Consider the following 20,820-nt stretch of genomic DNA (forward strand, 5'->3'; position numbering starts at 1 on the left):
AGAACGTGGGTAGAGTGGGAGATTTTTGTTTTATTTATTTTAATTTTAAATATTAGAGATGTTTTAATATCACCTGTAGGTGAAACTTTAATAAAACAGTAAAATTACATTATTGCCCATTATTTTATTTTTTTTGTGATAAAAAACTAAGTTATTTTTTCACCCTCTTTTAATTGACAAAAAAAATTCATTAATTAGTAAAAATTATTCATAAGTACGGAAAATAGAATCAAGATCTATATAATTATAAATATTGAGACTAAATATACAAACTTCCACATGAACAAGGCACCTTCGGTGAAAACAAAATAGAAAATAAAACAAATTTAAAACTAGGAAATTTCTCAAGCAAAAAACAAAGAAATTTCTTTTATTTTTTTAAATTTAAAAAAAGGTAAAATAAATAAAATGGGAGAACGTGGGATTAATGAGTAACGACAAAACAAGAATCTTAAAGCAAGGAGAAGCTGTCACTATGTCGTCTTGTTCCTCCATTGCTATCCTGGCTGTCGTACCGCAGGGTCCACTCGGAAGTATCCGACACCGAGATATCAATGGGCCAGGACGACGTCGTATTCACTGTGTTGGCTGTGCTACTCACTCCCTCAGGCATATTGCTGGAGGGCCACACGAAAGCGGGTTTAAAAGGCGGGACTCGGGGCACCGGAACTGACCCGGAAATGATTTGGATAATGGTTTGGGTCTTGGGCCTCTCGCCCGCTATCGGGTGCATGCAGGCCAGCCCAAGAAGCAAAAGCCTCTCGGCTTCCCCAACCACGTAATCATTTCCCAGCCTCTGATCGACGGCATCCAACACGCGCCCCTCTCTATGCAATGACCAAACCCAATCCACAACGAATTGGAACCCTCCCATTTTGGTCCACGGCCGCTGCCCGCACACGACTTCTAGAATCACAGCCCCGAACCCGTAGATGTCGGACTCGCACGTGGCTTTCCCCGTGTGGAAGCACTCGGGGGCTATGTACCCCATCGTGCCTGGGACACCCTCGAGCTCAGCGTATGAGGTCTTCTCGTTGTCCAAGGCACGTGCGAGGCCAAAGTCCCCGAGGCGAGAGTTGAAGTTAGAGTCTAACATTATGTTGCTAGCCTTTAGGTCTCTGTGGACTACTCGTTGGTCGTACTCGTTGTGGAGGTAGTGTAGGGCGGAGGCCACTCCGGCGACGATTTTGTATCTCTGGCTCCAGCCTAGGGTGGCGTTTTCCGTCTCGCCAAATAGGTGGTTATCCAAGCTGCCGTTGGGCATGAACTCGTAGACTATGAGCAGCATTCCGTTTTTGTGGCACCATCCTGCATGTTTTTTATGTGTCAAAATGTGTACATGAAAACATAACAAGTTGTATCAACAATTAACCATGTCAAATAGTAACACATTTGGGCATTACATTATGGATTATTGTAAATTCATTTTGTTAGTCCGTACGTTTTCTCTACCCAAAGATGGATTTGTACACCTTCACCTTCCTAACTCCTCCTTGGGAAAATTCTTAGTTGAATGTGGGATGATAACTATAATCACCAATCAAGATCTTCACTTAATCTCGCAGTCCAAAGTCAACGAATCGAGAAAACCGAACCACTCATTTTCAATAAGTGGCACAATCATTGACCGTGGACTTTGGGAGTTGGCATACGCATGTGCTAAATATTCGTTAGTCCTAATTGGCATATAAGAATACGAGACAAAGAATTGGTCCGCGGCCATCGGGCCTACCCAGAAATAGAGCGGAAAACGACACGGCGTGCGCCACCGAACATGGGCCAGCCTTTGTTGGGTGAGATAATTTGGATTGTATTCAGTTTTGGTCCAATGAGGATTAGGGCCATCAGGCTAGATTCAGGCTCCATCCCGGACCCACTAAATAATTTGTAATCATAATCATTAATCTAAGTTAATAAATTCATACTTGCATAAGCCAATCCTAATCTTTAAGTTAAATCATTGACAAAAAGGATAAAGGCTTAATTAAATCACTAATTTTGGTCATGCTAGTTTCATATTCAATGTGACACGTTGTCATATTGAGAATTGTTTATACATTATTGATGATGAAAGCAAAACTCAATATTAGTACGCACAACCCAATGACGTTATAATATATAGTTAAAGAAATTAACATTTAAAATTAAAGATTGAAAATTAAAATAATTATCAAAAAGAACATTTTAATAAAGAAAATACGGCAAAAGAATGAATAAACAAACAACCAAAAACTCTAAATTGGCTTAATGTTTTTTTTAAAATGAGATCGGCTGGTGGTTTTGCTACAGCAATTTACTCTTTCGAATGCCAAAAAGACTTATTAAAGCATTTCAGCCTCCTCTTGCCTTAATGTTGGTGCCCTCCAATTTTATTTTCTAATAAAAGTTTATATTCAGTTATGTTTGCACATCTATGAAAATTAGTAATGTTAAAAACACCAACTTATTGTACAAATTTGTTAGACTAATTGATGTGGCGGTTTTAGCCTCGTCTAATCTTTTCTTTGTTCACAGTAAAAAAGAAATTATCACATTTAAAATTTTTAAATGACTTAAGTCTAATGTGTTGTTTTACTTAGCTTAAAAATCCAATCCAAATATCAAAACGATTAAAAAAATAAACAAAGTGAAAAAGACAGGATTGGCAACTCACCAAGTAATCGGACGAGATGCTTGTGGCGGAGGCGGTTGATAATGGTGAGCTCAGCCAAAAAGTCGTCTTTACCCTGGAGATTATCCCGGGAAAATTTCTTCACCGCCACCTCCAAATTCTCTTTGGGCAGCACACCTCTATACACCACCCCAAATCCGCCCTGACCCAACTTGTGCCTCTCGTCGAAGTTGTTTGTCGCCTTCTTCAACTCCTTGAAACTAAACTCCCTCGGAGTGCCCGGAAGACTCTTCAGCGCCCCCAAAATATTCTCGTCCGACGCCGCCGCCTTCCGCCGCTTGTACAAGTAATACCCCAACCCGCCCAGACCCAACAGCATCAGCGCCGCCGCGGGCACGCCTACGCCCACCCCCAGCCCAATCTTTAATCCCGTTTTGCTATCCCTACCCTCGCCACCTGGCAGAAGCTCCACCGTCAGATTCCACTTCAGTACACAGTGCAGCTCGATCACGGTTCCGGTCGCAGCGGCAAAACCGAAGTAAGATTGCTGTTTCACAATATCCTTGAGGTTGATGTTGTTGGCGGTTAGGATTGGGCTTGTGGGCCTGGGCACGATGACGAACCCGTTCGTCTGTGGGTCCTTATGCTGCTGGGCCATGTACACGTCCAACCGGTGCGAATCGCCTCCGTATTCGATCCAGACCATGTAAAATCGGGTATCTGACGGCGAGATCTGGATACCCAGATCCGAGAGTGAAACGGTCTTGTTGGACCGGATTGAATTGATGTTGATGCCCATGTGGTTGTCGTCCGGGTCGAAACTTTGTTTAAATGTGTCGAGCTCGACGGCTAGAAGGTGGTTATTGGGATCGCCGTCGGTGGTGGCGTTGGTCAAACCGAGGTATTGGCCGTGACTGGCCACCGGGAGGGTCATATCCGGCGCGATGAGGAACGCCAGGCCCTCGCCCGGGATGGCGGAGCTGTTGGGACGAAAGACGTTAATCAGGAACGACGAATTGAAAGACGCCACGTGGCTTCCGTTTGCCGCGGGATCGGAAGAATTTGAACCTGAATCTTCCCAGAGCGTGAAAGAGCGGTTGTAGAAGACTCTACCTGAGCGGTTGTTGAGGGTGAAGTTTCCGGCGGAGTCCGGCGTGATCTGGAGCGCATCGTTGCTGATCGTCGCAGGCTGGAGCACTGCGAACTTGCTGTAATACGATTGGTCGAAGGGGCCGAACACGTTGTGAGAGGTTTGGAGTTGTTGGGCGTCGGTGAAAGCTGCCGCCGGCAAGAGAAAAAGCAGCAGCAGAGCCGCCGCGCCAGCTGTCAGCTGCTGCAGCTTCATGTGGCAGCTGGCAGAAGCAGGAGACGACGTCGTTGCACACTCACTCATGTGAAATTGTTGAGACGATTCCAAATGGCGAGAGGTGATTCCTGAGCAGCATTAATTAAGTTCTTCAGCAAATGCGCGCATCTCTTTATTTGTTTATAATTTTCAATTTTTTATATTCTCGGCGCAGCAATCGATGAGTTTTTTGAACTTTTGGTTGCGCGGAATTTTCCAATTTATTTATTTTTGCTTAAATTTTTTAATTAATTGATCAACTATCAATATTTTATAAAAAAAAATATAGGATTAGATTGCAAGTTGAACACTTGTTTAGCTTTATCTAGTAATGAGATTTATTCCGGATTTTTATATTTGAGGCCCGTCAACCGAGAGATCTGGGCCGTTTAAAAAAAAAATTATCTATACATTTTTGAGTTTTGGAATTTTTGTGAAGTATATTAGTAAAATGAGTTAATGAAAGCTGTAGAATTAAAATTGTGTGGTCTAAATCTCTATGTATGCAAATTTCAAACACAAAAATTCGAAGTAAATCTCAATCTTTTAGCAATGAGTCAGCGCGTTGTCACGGGGCCTTCATCAACTCTGATGTACAATTGTAACTAACTGCATAGGGTTGTCTATTTTTTTTTTTTCCTCTTCTGTATTGCTATGGATGGGTTTAAATTTCTTTCCAGCTTTTTTTTGGATGAATCCAGGGTATCCTCGCACGTAGGCAAGGACTTTCTTTCCAGCTTCATCTCAAGCAATTTCCGACGAGCCAGTTACATCGCTGTGTATTATTATTAGTTTATTTTATTTTGAGTTTATTAAATATCAACTATGTTGCTTATTAATATTAATTTTAATAAATTAATTAGTAATATCACATGGCTTTATAATCGTTGTACACATATTTTTGTTCAGTCGATTAATACATGTGAAATCACCTATAATAATTTAAATAAACATATATATAATTAAGTAACATATCAAATTGTTCAGATCAATCAAGGGAACTCTCTTTGTGCAATGTAAAAAATATTAGTTATCTTTAATTACTAGTATATATAAATGATGAGCCAGGGCTCTTCACAAAATTTAATTAATATTTTGAAATTTTTTAAAATAATATTGTGATAAACTACAAATTTATTGTACAATCATCTTGTACACGTCCTTGAATAAGACTTTGTAGTGAGATATTTTTTTAATATAAGAGGTATGTTTCCATGCTTTAATGGTAAAACTAATTTCTCTTTCCATGCAGTCTTGATATCGCATAAGGTGGCAATGTGCTTTTGGCCTCCCGGGTCAAACATTATACCAAAGCAAAGCCAATAACACAAAACAATATATCTATGGGAGTTAAACTCGGATTGAAGTTTCCAAACCTTTGCTCAATTTTGACCACACCAGCCCCTTGAAGTTGATAAGAGCAATGAGATATAAGTTCTTCCATTTTTATAAATAAATATGTATTTTTCATATCTAGCTAGCAAACATTGTAAGTGGACTTATAGCCGAGAAGAACAATAATATGATTTATTTTTTATGAAAAAAAAAGCTCATAAAATCAATGTTGGGATGCATAGGAGGACTTCTTGGCAAAGGACCTTGTTCTCTTTTCTATCCTTACCTCATAATCTTTTTTTTTTCTTAAGAGGGGACCATCTAGTTACGAAGCCATCGTAGTCCATTTTTTTAGGGGTTGAAAAAACTCATAAAGATATTTCAACCTTCTTTTGACTACTATAGTATGATTCACTAACATAAAAAATCGAACCCCTCCCAAATATATGTAATACAAACTTGGCTTTCATCTCAATTACTAGGTCACCTCGTGATGGTTACCTCATAATTATATTGGCTTCAACGCATATATTATAATTTTTATCTCTTTGAGCTGACTTTTATTTTTTTTATATATTTATTTTTAGGGACACTTTGGATGCGGTCCCTAGCTATCAATATTATTTGATTGAAACCTTGTTAGTTTTTAGTTTTTAATTGAGGTCCTTGACATTAATGTAATAATGTAAGTTACTATATTTTTTAAATTAAAAATTAAAAATTGAAATTTGTAATTAAAAATAATAAAATATAAATTATACTCTCTATTATATTGTGTGTGTGTGTGTGTACATATATGTATGGGTACATTAACCAAAATTAACAAAAAAAAGTTATTGTACCAAAACATGGATACATTCTCAAATCAACGAAAAATAATGTACCCATATAAATTTAAACATGGATTAAAAAATTTGAAAGGATTTTATATTAAAAAAATGGTACATTTTACATATAACAAATTGATATATTTGAGAATTGGTACATTTAAGATTAAAAAAATTAAAAAATTATATGAATGGGTACATTTAAGATTAAAAAATTGAGAATCTTTTTATATATAAAAAAAACTAATAGGTACAAACTTAATTTAATTTAATTTTTTATTATTTTGGAAATGTTTGAATTGAAAATTAATTAGAAGTTTAATAGAGGTGTGCGTATTAAACCCTAAATTAATTACTAACTTTTATATTGAAAAATTATATAATAAACATGTAAATTCATTATCACATTAATGCTAGGGACTTTAATCAAAATTTGAGAACTAATAAGGTCTTAGTCAATGAACAGTAAGAACTAGGGACCAGATACTAATTTTTCCTTATTTTTATCACTCGTGGTACTTACTAGAGGGATTTGTTAATTATTGAGTGTCTGCATGAGTTTTCTTAAACCTTTTTTCACACCACGTAATTCAATTATTGTTTTTGGTTCTCTCATCTCATCTCAATTATTTATTGAAACACATGCATTCCACTTCACTAAAATGCTGATATGTATCCCATTGATAAGATCTTCAAACATACTTTTAATTTTTTTTGTCAAACATCAGAGCGCTTTTAGTTATTTGAAATAGAATTTTTGTCATAAATCATAAAGTTTAGTGATATTTTTCTTCATTTATAAGTTAAAAGTTTTAGAACTGATTTTCTTAGATAACGATTTCAATACCAAATTATAATTCCGTATATTAACCCAAATCCACACCCTTCAATATTGTTATATAAAAAATTACGAAACCTAGTAGTATTTAAGTTGTCAATCAAGCGTAGCACTATTACATGTAGGCTTGGTAATTTTTTGCACGTCTTATAACCCAACACAAAACGACACGAAAAATAATAGATTTCAGGACAATCAGTTAACGAGTTGGGTCGTTATCGGGTTGCATATTAAGAGCCCGTTACGAAAACAAGTATGACGCATAAATGACAAGAACGCGACCCATTTGTCAGGTCTAAATATTAGACATGATAATTTATTGCATGACCCATAACCCGACACGAACACAGCCCGTTTGTTAAGTCTAGATATTAAGCGGGGTAATTTCATGCATGACTCATTAACCGACATATAGTGCCACGATTCGTTAACAAGTCGGATTGTTATCGGGTCAACTATTAAAAACTCATTAACGAGTTAGATCGCTATCAGATCACATATTAAGGACCCCGTTAAAATAACAAATATGTCATAAAAACGATACGAACACGGCAAATACAACTCGTTTGCCATGTCTTTTACCTCCATGCCTAATTTCGTGATTGTGACATGAAAATTAGGCTTCCATGCATGCATTGGCAAAAGTCATTATGATTTTGGAACGTAATCCAATATGGCCATGTATCATGATTTAACAATTGTTTGTTTTAATCTTGTGACTTGGCGCCCCTGCAGTCACATTAGCTTTACAGTTATATAGTCATTGATTCGACATTTTTATATGGAAAATCATGATCTCAACTAGGAAATTTAAGCCAGGTTGTAAAATCGACATCCAAATTCTCTTTAAACATAATAATTGTACGCGGGGTTGTTTAATAATTAATTATTTTTGTTAAGTTTGAAAATAAGGAAAGGAAGATGTAACTTTATTCCAATTAACATGGCTCTTACCTAAATCTGTCACTTTAGTGCTTGACACCATCTAAAATACAGTCTGCGAGATTCTCAATTTCTTCTCTTTTTTTTGGTAATCGGCTTCTCATTTATTGCTTTCAGAAGCAGTTTTTTCCAATTGAAAATTCCCTTGATTTTCTAAAGTAGATACATAAGGTCATCTCTAACCGAAGGGTCCAGAGGGTCAGAGGGCCGAAAATAGTCCTAAAACCGTCTCCAACCAAGGGCTAGGCCAGAGGGCTCTGGAATCTGGGAGGGCCCCACGGGATCAGATAGGGCTGGAGGGCTGGCTGCTTTCGACCAGCCAGCCAACCCCGGGCTGGCTTTTTTTTTTTTAATGTTTTCCTATTGCTGTCGGTTATAACCGACAACATTAAAGAAGAATTTTTTAATAATGTCGGTTATAACCGACAATAATAGTTATTCAAAGCAAAATTTTTCTTTTTAATTACTATTAGTGTCGGTTATAACCGACACTAATAGTTTGAATTTTTTTTAATATAACGGCTAGTAGCCGTTGTATTAACTTTTTTTTTTTTATGAATTTAAACTTCTTTTTTCCCATTTTTTTTTCCTTTTCATATGAATCAAATTTTGTTTCATATTTTTTTTCAATTCTATTTTACAAAATTTGTTTCAATTTTTTTTTAAATTCTATTTTTTTCCTATAACTTCTATTTCACAAAATTTGTTTCATATTTTTTTTCAATTATATTTTTTTCCTATAACTTCCTAGGCCATTTATACAACATTAAATTAAATTAAGTAACATGAAACAACATTAAACAATATGAAACAACATTAAATAACATTAACCAACATACAAATTATACAACATAAAAAAACATTTAACAACATGAAAGTTAAACAACATTTTTAAAAACATTTCACAACATAAAACTTAAAAGCCCTCTGACCCTTTGGCCCTCGGTTGGAGACGGTTTTTTGTGACAGGGCTAAAACGAGCTCTCTGGCCCTTTGGCCCTCGGTTGGAGACAGAGGCCAATATGGCCCTGTACTGTTCATTAAAATAAATATCTTGGGGAATCTTGGAGGGCCAAAGAGCTAAAACGAGCCTTCTGGCCAACCCTCGGTTAGAGATGGCCTAAGGTCAAAAGCAACTTGTAGCTAGTCATGGAGTTTGCAAAAGCCGCTTTTTTTAACAGCACTTTCTATTTTATTTATGCTTCCTACTTACTCTTAAAGGCATGCATGAAAATTGAAAACTGAAAATGAGTGAGTATTTGTGTTGTATTATCTGTGTGTTCGCACTTCACACCCTTTAATTTACAAGTATAATTCTTTTGTTTAATGGTACGTAGGTAGAATAATGTATTGTTTTTTTTTATTTATAGTTTTTGTATAACTTTAGCTTAACTTGAGCTTAATTGGAGCTTTAGTTCTTGAACTAAAAAATCGTGAGTATTGGCCCTTTAACCTATAATAATGAAGAGTAATGGTCATTTTGGCTAACTCCGTTATAATTTCCATCCGTTTTTTGTCCCTGTAAACCCTTTACTTTGGATGGAAGCTCTAACGAAGTTAGCGAAAATGTTCATTGCTCCACAGTATAACAAGTTCAGGGACCTATACTCACAAATTTTAGTTCAGGACCAAAGCTCTAATTGAGCTTAAAGTTGAGGACCGTTACTCCAATTATCTCCATATGAACACTATAAAAAATTTATATTATTCTATGTACTATCATTTAGTGTTTAAAATATTGGTATCGGTTCGATATGTAAATTTGTAGAAATATTTATGGATATCAAATATCGATTGCTTTCTATGGAAATGGTTGAAATTTGCTAAAGAATGTAGAAATTTAAATGAAACTTTAGGAAATGTCATATGGAAATTTGTCATATTTATTTATCCGATATGTTAGAAATATCGACGAAATCTGTCGATTTTAGCCGAAATTTAAGAGTTTCTCCGATATGAGATGAAATTTAGACTTTACCCCTCTTTCCACTCTGATTTTTTCGGTATTTTCATAAAAATATCGACCGTATCGATAAAATTTCAAACACTAATACTATTAAGCAAAATAATTATACTTGTAAATTAACGTCTGAAATATCGATACATATCCAATTTTTAAAGGATCCCATGCGAAGCACATGCAAATATTTTATACGGAAAATTGATGAGAGCAACTTACAAATAACAATGCCTGAAAAACGTGCACTAGTTGAGCTTTTGTATTAGAGCTTGAGATGAATTTTGGCGCCACTAGCAGAGAAAAACTAGTCAAGTTGGTGTACCATGGTTGAAACCTATAGAATGGTCAATTATAGGATAGATTTTTTCAATATGTCAGGAAATATGATCTAGGATATTAAGTATTATAATACAAGTGGTTGAATACTTAGAAAAAAAAAAAATTCAACCACTTATATTATGATGCTTAATGTCTCAGACCGTATACCCTGTACACTGAAGATTTTCTCTAATTATGATTCATGCTTCATCATTTAGAAGAAGAATTCAACACCCAAGGAAATACGTCCGGTATTCAATTAGAAGTATTATGTAATTAAGTTTATGAGTATTGTTACTTGTTCTTTAAATGTTCATTGTGCGCTCTTTTATGTGCAAACTCTCTCGAGCAAAAATTTAAGAGTAAAGGAGTCATAATGATCGAGTTAGAGCTGTAGCTATGAGTGCTACAGATGGTCTAAAGAGAGGAATGGAAGTGATTTTTTTGGACTGCCGACAACAATTGTTTATGTTCAACTTGTAAAATAGAAATTAAAAGTTAGTTAATTGATGAGTTTTTGATTATACACCAATTTAAACTATATATTAATAGGACCCTCATTTTCAACCAAAATTCTATAAATTACCATTCTAATCCTTTAATCAAAATTGAACATAAATAAAAACATGAGCAGTAATGTAATTTCACACAGCCAAATTTTTTATTCTAACATATCTTGTATAGGGCGATCTAAACTACATATTAATAGAATCCTCATTATAAACCAAACTTCCATAAAATTACCATTCTAACTCTCTAATCAAAACTGAACATAAATAAAAATTATAGGCAGTAATGTATTTTCACACAGCCAAAATTTTGTTTTCCTTTTAAAGCCTCACCTATTCTAAGATATCTCTAATTAAAAAATAAATAAATAAATAAACCTCTCTCCCCCCCCTCTTCTCCCCACTCCATGTTCTCTTTGGCTTTCTTCCCCTCTCCTTCCAAAATTTTGTTATTTTTTAAAACTTCAACTAAATGTGATTCTAACATGTCTCAAATAAAATTTAAAAAATAAACCTCTCTCTCTTCTTTCCCCCTCCTCTTTCACTATCTTCCTCCGTCATTCATTTTAAAAACAAAAATAAAAAATATTGAAGCACATTTAGTGTGTTGGCATATGCTAATATTCATTAACATATCCAACGATAAATCGATAATCACTAACTAAACACAAATTTTGCTGAATTATTGTAAATAATTGTATATATATGTGTGTTTAGTTTACATATAAACATAATATATTTTTAAAAATAATAAAAAACAAAAAATAACATGAGAAATCCAATCCAAAGTAAGACAAGGGAAAAGGCAAATCAAGTACCAGGCAGCAGGCTTACACCGGAAGCGGAACCCTTCTAAGCTTAGCAGGCGGCAAATCAAGTACCAGGCAGCAGGCTCACACCGGAACCGGAACCCTTCTGAAGCAAATCATATGCATCGTTAAAATTTGATCTAACGATTGCAATTATTATAATTTTCAAAAGAATTTCATATTAATAACCGTTAGATTAAATTTTAACGGTCCGAATCATTCGTTCAATTTCAGCGTCCTAGGATGGGGATCCGGTTCTGGCTCACAACAAATAAAGCGCACACCATGTCTCTCGTAATCATGGCGACCTCCAAAAGTGGTGTCAAACAGTTGACCAGAGATCACAGATAGCATTAAAAATCAAAAGCCACATAAACCCCAAAACGTAGACGCCCCGAACACAAAACGCTGCCGGAAACTCCCCAAGGTCACAGCTTCATCTTCAGGTACTTCCTCCTCTTCCTCCACCCCCTCGTTGAAATCTTATTTTCTTTTTGTCGGTTTCAATTATTTACTTTGCTCTACTGGAAGCGAATGAATTTAAATCCACAAATTTGATGTGTTAATCGACTGAATTGGAATTCTAGGGTTCATCCAATTTTTTGTTGATTTTACTTTTTTTTTTCTTTCTCGAGAAGAAAGATCGAAGCTTTATTGGAGATGTGCATGAAGATTGATGTCTGCAATTGGGTTTTTAGGGTTTGGGTTTTCGCATAATTGCATAGATTTACCTAAATTGGGAATTCTTCAGAGTTATTTTGCAGGCTTAAACTTGTGACTTGAAAGTTGAAATCTTTGGTATTTGAATTTAAATTGTAATGGGATTTCAAGTTCTATGAAAACATTGACCAGAATTAAGTTATTGTGGTGTTTTGGTACCAATGATTTGTTAGGGTTTCTAATGCATCCATCCTTGTGAATTGGATATTGCAGCATTTGGTGATAAATGCAGGATCCGAAGAAGCCGCTGGCCGATGAGTTTTCGACTCCTAAGCTGAAGAAAAAGAAACCCTTGACCCAGAAGGCCCCCTTGTTTCCGCAACAAGGGAACAATGCCAACGGGACTTCTCCACTCCCGGTAAAAGCAGGTCATAAAGGAACCAAAAGAAACATGAAGAATGAAGTTTCTCCGTCGTTCCAGCAGCAGCCAGAGAGGTTGAGCTCAGATTCGTTGCCAGACTCCTCCCCATCTGGAAGCGGGTACCGTGCACTGAGGCTCAAGTATTTGCTGCTGGAGGAAGAGAGCTTTGCGTTGGGGAGAGATCTAAGAGAGGTTGAAGATGAGGTCAAGACCCTCGAGGACGAGAAGCATGCACTCTTGGACAAGCTTGTTGTGCTAGAAGGCCTTGTTGATCCTTCGGAATTGCAGCCGCAGGGGTTGCATTTATCGTAGTTTATCTCTCGATATCGTTACTGGTTTTTGTGGTTAAATTTGCACACTTGTAAGTTGCTAGACGTGTGATCTCAAAGATTAGAGAATGGTCATTACGCCAACTTATTAATGTTAAAACTTCTTTGGCATACTTTGATGATCGAAACGATGAATGGGACTGTCGGCAGGTATTATTTTGGAGCTAATGTTGCTAGTCAGAAATTTCATTTGTCAAATGCAGAAATTTACGTTCTGTAATTCACACAACCGAAACATAAAAGCAAATGCTCTGTTGGATACAGAGAACTCCAGATGAAACTCGGTTGGATACAGAGAACACCGGCGGAAGCGAAAACAAATAAATTGCGGTATAACAGAATTTAAGCCACAATCCAGAGTAAATAATTCTTTGATATACTGGGTTTAACACTTAAATCTCATTTCAACCACAAAATTTACAAATAATCTGATAATAATTCAAGCTGCGAGTGTAGATATTGTAGGTAACCTAGGATTTTAATCTCGTGTGATATACTATTGTCTCGTGTGATTTGGTGGACCGCCTTCTTGTCATAACCAACTGAACAAAGGAATTCTACGTAGTCTGCTGAATGTGCGTCGTAGACAAGACCTGGGTCAAGGACTCTTTTCGGGTTCACAAAGCCTGAGCCATAATCGAATGTGTTGCCCCTTCTTCCTTCAGGGTCCACTAGGATGGGTTTGTAGTTCTTATCCAGAAGTGTAGCTGTAAGTTCCATTCGTTGTCAGATTCTTCGATACAATCATAGGCACAAAGTTGATGATTGGAAAACTCTCTGTTTGAGCTTGCAAGTTTGTTGTTGTTTCAGCTAATGAAATCTTACCTGTAGTCATGATTGCGGATCTAATGGCTGCTGGGGACCATGATGGATAAACGGCTTTGATCAAGGCGGCGATTCCTGTTACATGTGGGCAAGCCATGGAAGTACCAGAAAGAATGTTGAACAGCTTATTCCGTACTGCTTGCTGGGGACCAAGAATCTACTATAGAACCCGGGTTTCCTTCATATCCAGAAGAAGCTTTCACTATGTCCCCTTGTTCCTCCATTGCTATCCTGGACAGAACTTGGCGGCTGAAAAAATCAGCAGCAGTTGCTGCTCCTCACCAATTGCAGATGAACATGTGTCCAATCTGTGATTAAAAAATTAATTACTTGGACACATGTCCATCCGTGAATGGTGAGAGCAGGAGCTGATGCTGATTTTTCTACTGCCAAGCTCTGTTCTGCTATCCTGGCTATCGTAACGCGGGGTCCACTCAGATGTATCCGACACTGAGATCTCAAGGGGCCAGGACGACGTCGTATTCGCCGTGTTTGCTGTGCTACTCACTCCCTCAGGCATATTGTTGGAGGGCCACACGAAAGCGGGTTTAAAAGGCGGGACTCGGGGCACCGGAACCGACCCGGAAATGATTTGGATTATGGTTTGGGTCTTGGGCCTCTCGCCTGCGATCGGGTGCATGCAGGCCAGCCCAAGAAGCAAAAGCCTCTCGGCTTCCCCCGCCATGTAATCATTTCCCAGCCTCTGATCGACGGCATCCAACACGCGCCCTTCTCTATGCAATGACCAAACCCAATCCACAACGAATTGGAACCCTCCCATTTTGGTCCACGGCCGCTGCCCGCACACGACTTCTAGAATCACAACCCCGAACCCATAGATGTCGGACTCGCACGTGGCTTTCCCCGTGTGGAAGCACTCAGGGGCTATGTACCCCATCGTGCCTGGGACACCCTCGAGCTCAGCGTACGAGGTTTTCTCGTTGTCCAAGGCACGTGCGAGGCCAAAGTCCCCGAGGCGAGAGTTGAAGTTAGAGTCTAGCATTATGTTGCTAGCCTTTAGGTCTCTGTGGACTACTCGTTGGTCGTACTCGTTGTGGAGGTAGTGTAGGGCGGAGGCCACTCCGGCTACGATTTTGTATCTCTGGCTCCAGCCTAGGGTGGCGTTTTCCGTCTCGCCAAATAGGTGGTTATCCAAGCTGCCGTTGGGCATGAACTCATAGACTATGAGTAGCATTCCGTTTTTGTGGCACCATCCTGCATGTTTTTAATGTGTCAAAATGAGTACATGAAAGCATAACAAGTTGTATCAACAATTAACCATGTCAAATAGTAACACATTTGGGTATTATAAATTATTGTAAATTCATTTTGTTAGTCCGAACATTTTCTCTACCCAAAGATGGATTTGTACACCTTCACCTTCCTAACTCCTCCTTGGGAAAATTCTTAGTTGAATGTGGAATGATAACTATAATCACCAATCGAGATCTTCACTAAATCTCGCAGTCCAAAGTCGATGAATCGAGAAAATCGGATCACTCATTTTAAATTTTACATCTCCATTAGCCCATCCAACAGTCCACCTCACACAAACTAAAGAGTCCGAGTCATCTCTCCTTCTTAGTCCAAATTTTTCAATTCAAGCGACTCCAGAATGAGAGATCCAGAAAGAATCTGAATTCTATAAGTAACACAATCATTGACCGTGGACTTTCGGAATTGGCATACGCATGTGCTAAGTATTCGTTAGTCGTTATTGGCATATAAGAGAAGACACAAAGAATTGGTCCCCGGCAATCGCGCCTACCCAGAAATAGAGCAGAAAACGACACTGCGTGCGCCACGGAACATGGGCCAGCCTTTGTTGGGTGTGACAATTCGGATTTTATTCATTATTGGTCCAATGAGGATTTTATTCATAATTTGTAATCCTAATCATTAATCAAGTTAATAAATTCATACTTGCATAAACCAATCCTAATCTTTAGGTTGAATCATTGACAAAAAAATAAGGGCTTAATTAAATCACTAATTTTGGTCATGATAGTTTCATTTTCAATGTGACACGTTGTCGTATTGAGAATTGTTTTTACATTATTGATGATGAAAGCACGATTCAATACTAGTACGCACAACCCAACGTTATAATATATAGTTAAAGAAATTAATATTTAAAAATAAAGACTGAAAATTAAAATAATTATTAAAACGGAGTTTCTAATAAAAAAAATATGGTTAGAGAAAGAATAAACAAACAACCAAAAACACTAAATTGGCTTACTATTTTTTAAAAAGGAGATTAGCTGGTGATTTTGCCATATCAGTTTACTCTTTCAGTGGCCGAAGAGGTCAGAAAAACTCATTATAGCATTTCAGCCAATGTTGGTGCCCTCCAATTTTATTTTCTATTAAGAGTTTATAATCAATTATGTTTGCACATATTTGAAAAATTAGTAACGTTAGAAACACCAACTTATTGCACAAATTTGTTAGACTAATTGATATGGCAGTATTAGCCTCGTCTAATCTTTTCTTTGTTAACAGTAAATAAGAAATTATCACATTTAAAATTTTTAAATGACTCAAGTCTAATGTATTGTTTTACTTAGCTTAAAAATCCATCCAAATATCAAAACGGTTAGAAAAAATTTCAAGTAAATAAGAAAGGATTGGTAACTGACCAAGTAATCGGACGAGATGCTTGTGGCGGAGCCGGTTAATAATGGTGAGCTCAGCCAAAAAGTTATCTTTACCCTGGAGATTATCCCGGGAAAATTTCTTCACCGCCACCTCCAAATTCTCCTTGGGCAGCACACCTCTATACACCACCCCAAATCCGCCCTGACCCAACTTGTGCCTCTCGTCGAAGTTGTTCGTCGCCTTCTTCAACTCCTTGAAACTAAACTCCCTCGGAGTGCCCGGAAGACTCTTCAGCGTCCCCAAAATATTCTCGTGCGACGCCGCCGCCTTCCGCCGCTTGTACAAGTAATACCCCAACCCGCCCAGACCCAACAGCATCAGCGCCGCCGCGGGCACGCCCACCCCCACCCCCACCCCCAGCCCAATCTTCAAACCCGTATTACTATCCCCACCCTTGCCACCTGGAAGAAGCTCCACCGTCAGATTCCACTTCAACACACAGTGCAGCTCGATCGCGGTTCCGGTCGAAGCGGCAAAACCGAAGTAAGATTGCTGTTTCACAATGTCCTTGAGGTTGATCTTGTCGGTTAGGATTGGTCTTGTGGGCCGGGCATGGGTGACGAACCCTTTCGTCCGTGGGTCCTGCTGTTTGGCCATGTACACGTCCAACTGGTGCGAATCCCCGCGGTATTCGATCCAGACCATGTAAAATTGGGCATCGGGCGGCGAGATCTGGATATCCAGATCCGAGAGCGAAACGGTCTTGTTGGACCGGATTGAATTGATGTTGATGCCCATGTGGTTGTCGTCAGGGTCGAAACTTTGTTTAAATGTGTCGAGTTCGACGGCGAGAAGGTGGTTATTGGGATCGCCGTCGGTGGTGGCGTTGGTCAAACCAAGGTATTGACCGTGACTGCCCACCGGGATGGTCATATCCGGCGCGATGAGGAACGCCAGACCCTCGCCCGGGATGGCAGAGCTGTTGGGACGAAAGACGTTAAACAGGAACGACGAATTGAAAGACGCCACGCGGCTTCCGTTTGCTGCGGGATCGGAAGAATTTGAACCTGAATCTTCCCAGAGCGTGAAAGGGTGGTTGTAGAAGACTCTACCTGAGAGGTTTTTGAGGGTGAAGTTTCCGGCGGAGTCCGGCGTGATCTGGAGCGCATCGTTGCCGATCGTCGCCGGGTGGAGCACTGCGAACTTGCTGTAATACGATTCGTTGAAGAGGCCGAACTCGTTGTGAGAGGTTTGGAGTTGCTGGGCGTCGGAGAAAGCTGCCGCCGGCAAGAGAAAAAGCAGCAGCAGAGCCGCCACGCCAGCTGTCAGCTGCTTCAGCTTCATGTGAAATTGTTGAGACGATTCCAAATGGCGAGAGGTGATTCCTGAGCAGCATTAATTAAGTTCTTCCGCAAATGCGCGCATCTCTTTATTTGGGAAAAGGATTCTCGGAATCTAAGAATCTTGTGATGGTGATCGTTTAGGTTAATTTTTATTAAATATTATTTATATTTAATTTTTAATTTAAAAATAATTTCTAACCACGTACAATAAATGATTACGATAACGAAATTTAAAAAAAAAACCCGATGAGAACCATTTTTCATTTATTTGTTTATAATTTTTTATTTTTTATTTTTTTCGACGCAGCGTCGATGAATTATTTGAAACTTTTATTTATTTATTTTTAGTTAAGCGATATTGCCGCTTTCCATGTCATAACGTGGAAATTTTCAATTAATTTATTGATTTTCTTGTTTAAATTTTTTAGTTAATTGATCAACTTTCAATATTTTATAAAAATTGAGGATTAGATTGCATGTTGAACTCTTTTGTAGCTTTATCTAGCAATCGAGCGAGATTCATTCCAGATTTAAGTGTTCGAGGTCTATGGTTAGCACTGTTCTAAAAATCTCCGTTTAGCGCCGTCTAGGCGTTAGGCTGTTGGTCATCGTCCCGATTAATGCTTAGGCGTTTGAAAATTAAGAAATGGCGTCTAGCCCAACTGAGGCACCCGCCTAGACCGCCTAGGCACCCGTCTAACCCGTCCATACCCGCCTAGGCAACTGTCTAGGTTGCGACTCATTTAGACAGAAAATAGATAACTTTCAATTTGAATTTAATTTTTTTCAATAAATTGTAAGAGATTTGTTGAATACTTAAATGAGCACACACTATATGCTTGTTTCCCATGTTTTCATTATGTTTCAATACTTCAAAATGCATATGTATGAAACTATATATATTTGAAGAATAAATAGACACTTATTTACATGAAATATAACGGATTTACTTAAATCCGCCTAGACGCCCGCCGCATGACTAGTGCCTAGCGTCTTTTAGAACATTGACTTGAGAGATCTTGACCATTTAAGAGAGAGAAAAAAATTTGTGCTATTTTAGAATTTTTGTGAAGTAAGTCAGTGAAATAAGTTAATGGAAGTTGTAAAATTAAAAATGAGTGGTTTGAATCATTTTAAACGGAAAAATTCAGAGTAAATATCAATTCTTTAGCAATAAGTCAGTTGTGTTGTCGTGGGGTCTTCATTGACTCTGATTGATGTCATCTTTTTGTTTTTTGTTCTCTTATGTATTGCTATGGATAGGTTTAAATATCTTTTCGGCTTCATCTCGAGCAATTTCCGATGAGCCAGTCACATCGCTGTGTAGGATTATTAGTTTATTTTTAATAAATTAATTAGGCCCCAACCCGCCGTCCGACTAGCGCCTAGCGTCTTTTGGAACATTGACTTGAGAGATCTTGACCATTTAAGAGAGAGAAAAAAAATTGTGCTATTTTAGAATTTTTGTGAAGTAAGTCAGTGAAATAAGTTAAGTTGTAAAATTAAAAATTAGTGGTTTGAATCATTTTAAACGGAAAAATTCAGAGTAAATCTAAATTATTTAGCAATAAGTCAGTCGTGTTGTCGCGGGGTCTTCATTGACTCTGATTGATGTCATCTTTTTGTTTTTTGTTCTCTTATGTATTGCTATGGATAGGTTTAAATTTCTTTTCGGCTTCATCTCGAGCAATTTCCGATGAGCCAGTCACATCGCTGTGTAGGATTAGTAGTTTATTTTTAATAAATTAATTAGGCCCTAACCCGTCGTCCGACTAGCGCATAGCGTCTTTTAGAACATTGACTTGAGAGATCTTGACCATTTAAGAGAGAAAAAAAAATTTGTGCTATTTTAGAATTTTTGTGAAGTAAATCAGTGAGATAAGTTAATGGAAGTTGTAAAATTAAAAATGAGTGGTTTGAATCATTTTAAACGGAGAAATTCAGAGTAAATGTCAATTCTTTAGCAATAAGTCAGTCATGTTGTCGCGGGGTCTTCATTGACTCTGATTGATGTCATCTTTTTATTTTTTGTTCTCTTCTGTATTGATATGGATAGGTTTAAATTTCTTTTCGGCTTCATCTCGAGCAATTTCCGATAAGCCAGTCACATCGCTGTGTAGGACTATTAGTTTATTTTTAATAAATTAATTAGTAATATTACAATCGTTGTACACATATTTTTGTTCAGTCAATTAATACATGTGTAACCACCTATAATAATTTAAATAAACATATATATAATTAAGTAACATATCAAATTGTTCAGATCAATCAACGGAACTCTCTTTGTGCAATGTAAAAAATATTAGTTATTCTTTAATTACTAGGATAAATAAATGATGAACTAGGGTTCTTCACAAAATTTAAATAATATTTTGAAAAATTAAAAAAATAATATTGTGATAAACTACAATTATATTGTACAATCATCTTGTACATGTCCTTGAATTTGTAGTGAGATGTTTTTTTTTATAGAAAACTTCATTTTAATTCTTGGCAAAGATGATTTTTAGATTAAAACCATGAGTAAGATCAAAATCTAATTTTAGTCCTTGATACATTAATAACCTCAATTATTAATTATATTTTGATTTTTTTAATTATTTATCTTTTTTCTTCTTAATTTTTAATGTATTAATTTTATTTCATTATAATTTTCATTTTCATTTCATTTATCGTAATTTATTTTGTTGTAAACATTTAAATAAACTAATTTTTGTTATACAATATATTTTGATGTACTTTGTCTTCTTCATTTAGGTACATTAAATTCATTATAATAAATTTCGCTGCATACATTTAGGTACATACATTTTGATACAAACATTTAGGTACATTAATTCAATATAATACATTTCAGTACTAACATTTTGGTGCAAACATTTTGGTACACACATTTAGGTACATTAATTTAATATAATACATTTCAGTGCATATATTTGGGTACATACATTTCAGTACTAACATTTAAATACATTAGTTCAATATAATACATTTTGGTATTAACATTTATGTACATTAATTGAGTCTTTCAAGTTTCAAGTTTGAAGAATGTTAAATAAAATTAATAAATTAAAAAACTCTTTTTTGGTCAACAAATAAATTAAAATTTGTATCTTAACAAATTTAAATATTTAATGGGAGACA

The 20,820-nt window shown here is 37.0% G+C and overlaps 2 protein-coding genes across 9 annotated transcripts; one reads left to right on the forward strand and one right to left on the reverse strand.

Moving 5' to 3' along the window:
• Window positions 1-215: 215 nt before the first annotated feature.
• Window positions 216-17,773, reverse strand: LOC126608552 (probable L-type lectin-domain containing receptor kinase S.5). 7 transcript variants are annotated; one of them, XM_050276528.1, is made up of 3 exons: window positions 17,443-17,772; window positions 2,654-3,724; window positions 216-1,308 (listed from the first exon to the last, which is right to left on the reverse strand). In XM_050276528.1, the coding sequence occupies exons 1-3, from the start codon at window positions 17,672-17,674 to the stop codon at window positions 452-454; spliced, it is 2,160 nt and encodes a 719-aa protein (XP_050132485.1). In that variant the 5' UTR covers window positions 17,675-17,772; the 3' UTR covers window positions 216-451. The 7 variants fall into 7 exon arrangements, 6 of the variants coding, with proteins under 6 accessions (XP_050132485.1, XP_050132481.1, XP_050132473.1 ...); XM_050276524.1 differs by having other exon boundaries at window positions 2,654-2,788; window positions 16,507-17,772; XM_050276516.1 differs by lacking the exon at window positions 2,654-3,724 and adding an exon at window positions 14,662-14,944 and having other exon boundaries at window positions 216-1,025; window positions 16,372-17,770.
• Window positions 11,748-13,072, forward strand: LOC126608592 (uncharacterized). 2 transcript variants are annotated; one of them, XM_050276554.1, is made up of 2 exons: window positions 11,748-11,940; window positions 12,388-13,072. In XM_050276554.1, exon 2 carries the CDS (start codon window positions 12,441-12,443, stop codon window positions 12,885-12,887), a length of 447 nt encoding a protein of 148 aa, XP_050132511.1. In that variant the 5' UTR covers window positions 11,748-11,940; window positions 12,388-12,440; the 3' UTR covers window positions 12,888-13,072. The 2 variants fall into 2 exon arrangements, with proteins under 2 accessions (XP_050132511.1, XP_050132504.1); XM_050276547.1 differs by having other exon boundaries at window positions 11,751-11,940; window positions 12,428-13,072.
• Window positions 17,774-20,820: the final 3,047 nt, after the last annotated feature.

The sequence above is a fragment of the Malus sylvestris genome, chromosome 2 (genome assembly GCF_916048215.2).
Source record: "Malus sylvestris chromosome 2, drMalSylv7.2, whole genome shotgun sequence".
In the NCBI taxonomy this organism is placed as follows: Eukaryota; Viridiplantae; Streptophyta; class Magnoliopsida; order Rosales; family Rosaceae; genus Malus; species Malus sylvestris.